Raw genomic sequence first — 11,111 nt, 5'->3', positions numbered from 1 at the left:
CTTGTGATGAAAAGAACGGGTATAGCTAAAAAAATCCAAATTAAAGTTATTCATGCGTTTATAAGCAACCAAAAACTATTGTGTGACGTCACAAAAAGTTACGTCAGCTATTATTTAAGAGAATAAATTATCGTTCTAAAGGAGAAAACAAAAAATCTAAAACGATACGATTGTTAGGTACACCAAGATCTTCATTTTATCGAATTAGTAGCATTTTTCAATGAAAGCTGAAGAAAGTAAACCAAGAGGGTTGAGTTTAAGGAAAAAGTATTGTTCCGGATCGACACTGAAATTAATTTAAATTGTTATAATTCATAAAATATTTGTCATATTGAGAAACGGTTTTCAGTACATTGTTCTCCTAGTCGTGCTTTATCATTTGATGTGGTTTATAGTGTGAAATTATAAACGTCATATATCACGTGTTGTTAACGTCATTAATTATGACGTCATAATTTTTTACATTTTGTCAGTTTTTTCCAACTAAAATGATCAAGACAGTAATCCAAGGATATAAGCAAAGCTTAACGAAAAACGAAGCAAAATTGGTGTACTTGCACCTGTTTAGCGCTGGGAGGGGGTTAAATCCCCAGTGTGTTAAAAAAAAAAAAGGGAAGACTGAGGCTATGCTCTTTGGAACTGCCAAAAGAATCAATCTTCAGGGGAATGAGCTTAATATCTCTGTTAGTGGGACACGTATCAACAACACGTTTGTTTACAAGTACTTGGGCGTTGACCTAAAGCCAAATTTGAACCTTACATCACCCTTTGATAGAATTTACAAGAAAGCAGCGGGCAGAGCTAACCTTTTAAGGTCAATCTGTTCGTCGATCGACCAAAACTTTGCTAAAACAATCCGCTATAAAACAATGATCTTGCCTATCTTTACATACTGTGGATCACTTGGTCTTGGTTGGTCAGACGCCCGAAAAGGTCTGATAAAGAACATTAAACAATGCAATTTGAAAATTATTGGTAACAGCGATCTAAAACTACCATCAGCATAAAACGTAATTAAGCGCAAAAGCAGTCAGTGTGTCTTCGAATGTCTTCAAAATAATGTTTGCACACCCTTAAGACCTACTTTGAAAGATCACTTCACTCTAAGAACACAAGGAACAACGATTTATCAGTGAAACTACCTAAAGTTTGCCTGGAATTTGGGAAGAAGAGCTTTCACTATCAAGGAGCCAACATTTTTAACGAGTTACCGATCGAATTTAGATCTATAACTTGAAGACTTCAATGTGTTTAAAAAATGGTAAAGTGAACATTTTCATTAATTTTGCACGCCTTTGCTTGCACGTTTTTACCTTTATTCACCTTAGCTTCTTACCCTAATTTCACTATAGTTGACTTTACAGGACCCCTTTGATAACAGTACTAGTGTTTAATACGCTGATGTGTCATCCTTTTAAAATTTTCGTTATTATTACTATCAACAGGACAAAATAAAAATAACTACCTGCATGAGCTTCCCGGGAAAACCAAGGTGCAACCATCCCGTCGGATGCATGCAGCTAATTCTAATCAACAATAAAGCACTGTTTAGGACTAGCAATTCTTCTAATGGAACTAAGGGATCACGAAGGTAAGTTAAAAAATTAATGCTTCGTACCAAGCTGTTTTATGAAATCTCTTCTGGTTTGAGAAAACCGTGTAGTGATCAACAGACGACACGAGACTAATCCATTTCTGAAAAAAGCTTCAATTTCGCGTTTTCTGAAAAACTTTCTGACGTAAATGTATATATAATTTGCTTCTGGAATAAATATAATATGTAAATTTGTATAAAAAGATTTTCTGTTTGTTTGATAAGTCGGTCAGTAGCTAGGTTATGCCAGTTCGACCATAACTCGACGGTCCTCGGATTGTAATATTATTATTATATATTATATAGCAGATCAGGGGCAAATCTGCCGATATAAATCTCTACCTCGTTATCTTATTGCTGAATGGTTACCATGATTAGAATCTGGCAATTTGTGTTCAAATCCAGGATCAGGTTAAAATTAATAATAAGCTTTCTTATTCAAAGAAATCTACTCGTATTTTTCCTCTTTTCCAAAGTCAAATGTCACGTCATCTCCAATCAGCACAAATGGTGCCCAGTCGCGAACCTTGGCAAAGCCGTTACCTCTCATCCATTTCATGGCCTGGTGAAGAGATTCACTGGCACTCTCCCCGCGAACAAGATGCTCGTAGAAACGACACATCAGCTGCTCTGTAACACTGTCGCTTATTGCCCAAAGAGCCACCAGTACTGACCGTGCACCAGATCCTAAGAACGCTCGAGCGATTCCAATAACTCCCTCAGCTCTTATCTGCCCACGTGCACTATGACAGCAGCTAAGTACCACCAGTTTAGCTCGCAGTTCAACTTGCGCAATGTCAGGCATCGTCAAAAGGTAATCTTCCTCTTTTGGAATTCTATTAGTAGAGCGTACGGGAGAAAGGGCAATTTCACCTCTTTCGGCATTACCATGTGCAGCGAAGTGTACCAGGCCCACTAAAGGTAACCTTTCAAGTACCGCCTGCTTTGTGGCGTGCTCTCCTACCAAAGGCTGTACACCCAGCAGTCGCCCAATCATGGCCGCTTCATTTACTGCAAAGGGTAATCTAGAAAACTTCGTTTTGCTTCCCTTGTAACGTACTCTACCAACATCTGGATCTCCTACGATCAGGGCTCCATTCTGATAATGATAGTCTGCTGGAATGTCCTGAATGAGCTTGAGAGTCGTCAAAGAAGGAACGATGCGAATCCTAAATGTTTCGGATAAATACTTTCCATCTTTATCAATTAATGCGGCAAATGGAAGTTGGTTCAAGAAGCGATCAGGAACAATGATGATTTCGCGCTCCTTAAGCAAGTCCGCAACAGGACCGATAATCATTCTGTGATACAAAGAAAGGCTTGACTCGGGGTTTTCACTCCTTTCATCTACATCTTCTTCAAGTCGCAAAGATGCGAGGCCCTCTTCTTGGCTTGAACTTAGTTCTGACTCCATGCAATTTAATGATCGATCTTCGCAATCTCCCTCAGGTGAAATATCAAAACCTCGAAAACTTTTAGCAAAGTATTCGTCTAAACTGCCAAGTGATCCTGCACCAGCAATGTTCTCGTGTACCCTTATTGTCCGAAAATGAATGACACCGCTTGATTTAAGAATCCACAAAAACACAAATTGAGAATTATAAGAAATGTACAGGCAAGTGCAGTTACTTTGTTTTTTCATAATATTCGCAATGCCAAACCAAGACATCGGATTAGCTGAGATTTCCCATGTAACAGAATATTGAATCGTCATCAAGTCTGCCAAGGCTCTAGCTCGTGCCAACTCTTGAACGTAAAGGGCATTGTTAGGATTTCCAGATGAACAATACAGTAAACTAAGTTTCTGGTAAGAAAAATCGTAAACGTCTGAAAACGATATCTTAAACTGATCATTGTCTCTTAGAAAACCACGCAAACTTTCGCTTTTGTCCATACTCAAGAGCAGATAGTCCAACGCCTCCTGGATCTTCCCTTGGGATAACTCCACCTGTGTAAGGTTGCAAAGAGATTCAATCTCTTTTTCAAGGTCTCCAATATCTCGACTAATTGAAAGGGCTCTCTCGAAATAATCTTTGCCTTTGTCATATTCACCGAGAGATTGAAGTACAGTTCCTAAGTTTCCATACTCTGCTGCTTCTCCTTCTCTGTCACCAATTTGTTTTCTGATGGCAACTGCTTTCTCCAGATATCCTTTAGCTCTGTCATATTCACCAAGAGATTCAAACAAAATTCCTAAGTTTCCGTAACAGGTTGCTTCTCCTTCTCTGTCACCAATTTCTATACTGATGGCAAGTGAGTCCTCCAGATATTCATTAGCTTTGCCATATTCACCAATAGATTCAAACACAATTCCTAAGTTTCCTTTACAGCTTGCTTCTCCTTTTCTGTCACTAATTTCTATTCTGATGGCAAGTGCTCTCTCAATATATTCTTTAGCTTGTTCATATTCACCAAGAGATTTAAACACAGCTCCTAAGTTGCCGTAATCTGCTGCCTCTCCTCGTCTGTCGCCAATTTCTATCCTGATGTCCAGTGCTTTGTCAAGATATTCCTTAGCTTTGTCATATTCACCAAGAGATTTAAACACAGCTCCTAAGTTGCCGTAATCCGCTGCTTCTCCTCCTCTGTCACCAGTTTCTATCCTAATGGCTAATGACTTCTCAAGATATTCTCTAGCTTTGCCATATTCACCAAGAGATTTAAACACAGCTCCTAAGTTGCAATAATCTGCTGCTTCTCCTCCTCTGTCACCAATTTCGATCCTGATGGCAAGTGCTTTCTCAAGATATTCTTTAGCTTTGCCATATTCGCCAAGAGATTGAAACACAACTCCTAAGTTTCCGTAACAGCTTGCTTCTCCTATTCTGTCACCAATTTCTATCCTAATGGCTAGTGACTTCTCAAGGTATTCTCTAGCTTTGCCATATTCTCCAAGAGATTTAAACACAGTTCCAAAGTTTCCGTAATCTGCTGCTTCTCCTTCTCTGTCACCAATTTCTATCCTGACGGAAAGTGCTTTCTGAAGACATTCTTTAACTTTGTAATACTCATCAACGGATTGAAACACAACTCCTAAGTTACCGTAACAGGTTGCTTCTCCTTTTCTATCACCAATTTCTTTTCTGATAGCAAGTGCTTTCTCGAGATATTCCTTAGCTCTGTCATATTCATCAAGAGATTCAGATACAATTCCTAAGCTTGCGTAACAGGTTGCTTCTCCCTGTCTGTCACCAATTTCTATTTTTATACCAAGTGCTTTCTCAAGATATGATTTAGCTTCGTCATATTCACAGAGACGATAAGACATGGCTCCAAACTTCCCAGAAGAATAAGCCTCTCCATTTCTATCGCCTATTTCTCTCATGATTTTCATGGCTTTGTTGTAAAGTTCTCTTGCTTCTGCGTATTTGAATTGGTGTTCACACATGTTGGCCAGCGCTATCGTGATATTCCCTTCCTTGGCTGTTTCGCCACACTCGCGATAAAAGTGAAGAAGTTTCCAGCCGTATTTTGTTGTATTTGTGTAATCAGTCACAAGAGAGTACGCTATGAACAGGGTTTTATGTATAACAATGTTAACTAAATTGAAATATTTGTATTCTTTTTCAGGCACTTCATTATTTAGGAAAATCAAACATTCTTTGCAGACCTCAATGGCTTTGAAACCACGACCAGTGTTGAGAAGAAAAGTTGCAACAGCTAAGCCAATACAGATGACTTGTAAAATGTCTTCCATGCTGTTCATAGCTTTCTCGTCTCTAAACCCTGAAAAAAGATGATCTGGAAAATCAGACTTTTTTAAATGTAAATTAGCATCATACCTTCGTACCTTTACCAAACCAGCGGTACAATTGAGCACCAGACAATTTAATGCCGGTGCGTAATCTTGCTATGGACTAGCATGCAACCCATCTAGGAGGATGGTGGAAGGAGGGAGGGGGAGCAGAAATAAGTACCCCTAGTCGCTTCACAGGTGGCCCAAGTTCAGCATGTTTGAGTCATTGTCACTTTACGAGACAATTATACGGTAAAAGAGAGGGTGTATGATTAATGATTACCTTCGTTGTACGAGATCGTATCGAAAATACTGTTGTTGCAGCACCCAAAGAAGAAAACCGCCCTACTCACAAAATGTAATTTCTGATCATCGGTATTGACATAAATTGATATTTTGCCGACACGGAACAGAGAACTGGGTGCGAGCGTAGTACGCGAAGGCTCATGGGTAGAAAGTTTGTAAGAAGAGACGGTTGAAACTTGTGACATTCTACGGTCAGCCTTGCCACTATCACTTTCGCATAAGGTCTATTTTTATTGTGTAATTAGCGTTATCTGATTTATCTTTGATTCTGTTGTTTATAGATCAATCTTAAAATCCCAAAGGTGGTGCCACTGCATTTGGTCGGGGGCACACGGTCCTTATTTTTCCTAACAAGAGGTTTTGGGGTTTAGGTGTCCGGCTTTGGCGCATCTAGGACGTTACTTGATGTCTCTCTTATCCACTTTGTTGAAAGCTTATTGTTTTAATTAAAGCATATCTTAAGCCTGGCTGACCAAAGCGCCTATGCCTCAACTTTTGAGTGTGTTTGGTTGTGTAGTGAAGGCAAAATAAACCTTAATCGGTCGTTAAGACGCCTACAACACTGTAAAATCATAATAAATGACAAGAAGACAACCTTAGATGAGTTTAAAGGAAAATGTGTTATGGCCAATTTACAGCAATAGCAGTATTTTCCGTGCGATCTCTTAAAACGAAGGTCATGAGTAAATTATTAATCACGCTCTCTTATACTTTTTATATGTCTCGTAAAGAGATAATGATGCAAATATACTGAAATTGGGCCACCTGTGGTGGGTTAATGACATGTAAACAAGGATAAGCTCTGGTAAGATGAGATACTTTGACTATAACATTACCAATGAAAATGGCGACGCAACGTTAACTTTTGCTCAAGCCATGAGTGAACCTTACCTTACATTAACAAATAAAAAGCACACGTGAAGAATAAATGAGGAATAAGTGTCATTGCAACTGACAAGAAATTACTCTTTCCAAGCCTTCTTTTATAGTGTGTTCACTACTTAACAAATTTTACGTCAAACTTTTCATGCGTCTGTACTGTTATTGACTATGAATTTCGCCATAACATTTCAAAGTAGCTGCAAATTCACTCGCCTATCGCCTCGTAGATCCACAGCTACTTTGCCAATGTTATAACGAAATTCATTGTCAATAATAGGACAGACGCATGGAAAACTGACGCCAATTTGTTTTTTTACGAAATCAAGTTGTCAAATTATCCGCACGCGCTCGTTGACACATCGCATAAATTGTCAAATCATGTCTCTGTCCGCTTATTGACTGTGAAAGTTGCCAATGAGTGTGCGAGAATTTCTGCACTTGTCGTAAAAATTGATTTCGAATATAGCAGGTCTGATCACGGTTTTGGAAGCCATCTTGACGGGTATGAAACGGTGTCAGAAAGTGTTTGTAAATGAATCCGATGGCAAATAATTTTCTTAAAAATGGACTAAACAATTTATGAATATCAAATTAACAGTAACAGTACCTTTGAAGAAGTAAACTGAGATACTAGGTAAAGGATTCATTACTCAAATTTGAGCGATATATAGCTGAGCTACAAAGCGCCCATTTGAAATGTGAAAATGTGAAAATTTGGTTGTTTTCCGAAATCCCAAGGAAACAGATGATCATATCACGCATGCGCTTGGCGGTATGCGGGATGGGTTTTGAATATAGCGGGATACGGGATGTTAACACACGCACCTCAGTTGGTAGAAACATGATATGCACTCTTTGGCACTCGATCGGGACGTGTTACGCTTTTGAATTGAATGGCGAGATACTGTGTGAAAAACAACAAATCGCACTTTTCCTATGAACCTAACAGTTTTGCTTAACTGTTCTCTTAGGAGCGTACATCAGATCAACCAGCTCGAAATACGCCTCGAGGGGCCACAGAAATTGAACTCAGTCGAATTTCATTATTCCTCGTTATCCTTAGTGTCGGCCATAGTAGGGTGACGAAATGCGAGTGGATCTAGAGACTCCTGGCGAATAACTGCTAACAAAAGATTTTATTCCGAGACCTCCGCGCGCCTTGACCAGTAGGCTACACAATTATTCGAAGGACTTTTCAGTTCGTGATATTTGGAACAAGCCAGATGGATATGGTAAGTGGCATTATAGAAACCGAAATTATAGATTGTTTTAAAAGAAAAAAACAAGAAGAAAAAACTAGCGACTAAATAACTTACTATTGTTTTGTAGCCTGTGTGCAGCCGTCCGTTTTCCTCAAGAAAAACTACAGATAAGCGATTGTTTTTCCTTCAGATAATTGTACTGCTCGTATAAATTATCAATCCATAAAACCATTTCAGTTTCACAGCATCTGACGTGACAAGCGAAAACAAAAAATATATACCTGCACTTGATCCTTTTAAGGTGTGTTACTGATCAATAACAATTCGACCTTCAGTTTCCTGTCATAGTCTGTAAAGATTGACACGCTTTAAAGACAAATAAGGCAAGTTTTCGTAGAAGGACTGATATTGCTCGGTCTATTATGATGATACTTTTATGACAAGAGAGACCGTGAATTTACCATTTTATTGATGTAGTTTTCTCGATTTTATCGAATGCGTTCTTCCCTATTTTCATTGTAACACACCCTGAAATCACAGAACCAAGCAGCTTCGACTTTGCGATTATTTAAATTAGCCTCGGCTATATCTTATTTTCAACTGGTTAGATAAAGACCGGAAAAGAAACATTAACGGTAGTAACTTTCTACTGGAAATGGTTCAAAGTGGAAACTACGAAATACTCCACGACGTATTACGCAGAGGTTTGGCGCGATGCGAGATTAAACTTGTTGACCGAAGCATAATATGCACTCTTCGGCAAGCGAGATGCGTAGAACGCATTTAATTAAAATTAAAGGCGTTGTACGGAACAAAAACAGCAAATTGCAATTCCTCGGTGAATTCTACGGTTTTACAAAAATGATTACTTAGGAGCGGACATGGACGTTTAAGGAGCACCAATTGCGCCTCGAGAGACCGAGTAACCAACATAAACTTGTCTTTTATTACTCGTTATCCTCCTCGCTTACCAGCACGGTAATGCAATACCCGTGGTTGTAAATTGTCTAGTTCGATGTGCCGTTGAGACCCGAGTTATTTACTCGGATAAAATCGAACAAAGTTTTACTAGGGCTAAATCAAGCTGTGTACGAACGATTGAAGGTTTATTGTTACGTGATAATGTTGCACTGTTTTGTTTTTCGTCCGTAGAGTAGGGCCAGTATGTATACATGTGGGTTTTATTGATTTATGGCCAATTCTCAAGCCTGAATGTGGGGAATTGTAATGACCTGTCAAAAGATGCACGTAGCATTTGCTACAGCGCCTCACCATTACACTGCTAACATATTAGTGCGAGCGAGAAAACTTGATTCAGGACCTCTTTACGCCTTAACCATTAGGCCACACAATTTCTGACGGAGGTTTTCATGATCTCGAATGAGCAAGATGGACATGATAAGTTATATCATTAGAAGCTGAAATTATGCTTTGTTGTAAAGAAAATAACGGATAGCTTACCGCTGTGTAGTAGTCTGTGAGCAGCCACATCCGCTTTTCTCAGGCATTAAGAAAAACTGAAGAGAGGCATCAGTGTGTTACTGTTAATAACTGTGTTCCTCGCATAAATTATCCACACATTTCAATTTCACAGTATCTGACGTGTCAAGCAGAAACTGGAAAAAGGAAATTTTTTCTACACGTGATCTTTCCATAAGGCCATTAACGATTTACCTTTGAACTGTCGTCTTTGCTAAATACAGACGAGATAGCCGTCCAATGGCTCTCAAATAATATTCATCAATCCATTTTATTGCGAATGTTTCGATGAAATCCAACTTCCAATTCACATTTTAACACACGCATGTCTGTGCAATTACTCTTTGCGTCGGGTACTAATTATAATGTAGTTTGCACCATTTAATTGATGATATTCTTGAGTTCCCCAATTCCATTTTAACAGACCTGGAGATCACAGAACCAAACAGCTTTGAGTTTGAGTTGAAACATCGCTTCCTGATTTTAATTTATAAATATCCTAGCTAGAAATTACTCTAAACTGGCGAGAGGGAAACCAATACAAGATTAACTACTTACCACTGAAAAGTGAAAATTACGAAACACTCGAGGGTTTCCCGAAATTCCAAGAAGGCAAATGCAGCTAAATGATTACCCCAAGGGCTTGGTGGTATGCGGGATGGGTTTAAAATATAACGGGATACGGGATGGAAATACCTTGGTGGTGGAAACATAATTTGCACTCTCCGGCCCCCGGGATGCGGAAAGCGTTTTTATGGCGGAATGGGAATGAAGAAAATATTAATTCGATCCTCCGTGACCACACTACACTGTTTTGCTTAACTGATCCTCTCTTTAAAGAGAGTACATCAGCTCAAGTGGCAAGAAATACGCCTCGAGATTACACGCAAAATAACACTGTTCCGATTCCATTCCTCAGCTCGTTATCTTCAGTTTCCTCCTCTCATAGGATGGTAACGTGACTCCTAACCCACTCCTAGCAAGGGCTTTAATTCTGTGACTTCCGCGAGCCTTAACCACTATCTGAATTATTTGAGGACGTTTTATATCCCGAATAAGCAAGATGGCCATGGCAAGTAGCGTGGAAGCAGAAATTATACGTTGTAAACACACCAGCAACAACTAGCGACTAAAGCAACTTACCGCTTTAACTTACCGCATGCACTAGACTGTATACAGCCGTCCTCGAGAAAAAAACTGAACTGCGGAGGGCCGCCTGTGTGTTATTGTTCATAGCAGGTTTGCTTACACCCGTACTGTTGTTGACTGTAATGTTTTGGGATAACGCAGCTATCCCAAATTGTAATAACGATGACGCTTTTTCGTGAGTTCCAGAAATCTCATTTCCTTCCTTTTTTATCAATAAGGATTTAGCTATGCGTAAAGCTAACGAAAAAACCGACGTTTCGGAGTCTTCGTGACGCCATTTTCATATTCTGCGAGTTAATAAAGGTGTAAAAATGAATTTACATAAAGAGTGCGAGGCAAAATTATACAAATAGTTTGTGCGAATTGAGTCGCTGATTATGTGCCACTTGCTGGCATCTTAGACATGTGTAAACCACTGCTAAACACATTCAACACTTCCACCCTTATCTTCACAGAATTTCGATACTGGGCTCAGCATACTAATCTGGGTCAAAAAGGACGACTGCATTTCTTACAAATGATAGAAAGATTTGGCCATGCATAAAGTCCTGCGAGATACCCAAAACCCAGCAATTGCCAATTCTGGCGGGAGGGTGGCATTTATGGATTACCACGACAACCGTGAAGAGTTAATCGAGTTTCTTCGAGCTGCTGTCCTTCTTGTAATGATCGTGAGATCCCGGATAGAAGAATTCGACGGCGCACATGGACGTCCGTGGCTGACTATAATGGCTTGGTTCCACGTGACTTCCTTCGCTGCCAA

At 39.4% G+C, this 11,111-nt stretch overlaps 1 protein-coding gene across 1 annotated transcript; it reads right to left on the bottom strand.

The window, feature by feature from the left end:
• Window positions 1-1,294: 1,294 nt before the first annotated feature.
• On the bottom strand, window positions 1,295-5,313 carry LOC110041078 (uncharacterized). The gene has a single exon (XM_020746352.2). It carries the CDS (start codon window positions 5,298-5,300, stop codon window positions 2,043-2,045), a length of 3,258 nt encoding a protein of 1,085 aa, XP_020602011.2. The 5' UTR covers window positions 5,301-5,313; the 3' UTR covers window positions 1,295-2,042.
• Window positions 5,314-11,111: the final 5,798 nt, after the last annotated feature.

The sequence above is a fragment of the Orbicella faveolata genome, unplaced genomic scaffold (assembly GCF_042242905.1).
Source record: "Orbicella faveolata isolate gen_17 unplaced genomic scaffold, um_ofav_v1 contig_25, whole genome shotgun sequence".
NCBI lineage: Eukaryota > Metazoa > Cnidaria > Anthozoa > Scleractinia > Merulinidae > Orbicella > Orbicella faveolata.
The sequence above is the reverse complement of the archived record's forward strand: the minus strand, read 5'-3'. Positions and strand labels throughout refer to the sequence as shown.

Coding starts and splice junctions, on each gene's coding strand:
- LOC110041078 (XM_020746352.2), bottom strand. CDS start 5,300: ATGAACAGCATGGAAGACATTTTACAAGTCATCTGTATTGGCTTAGCT.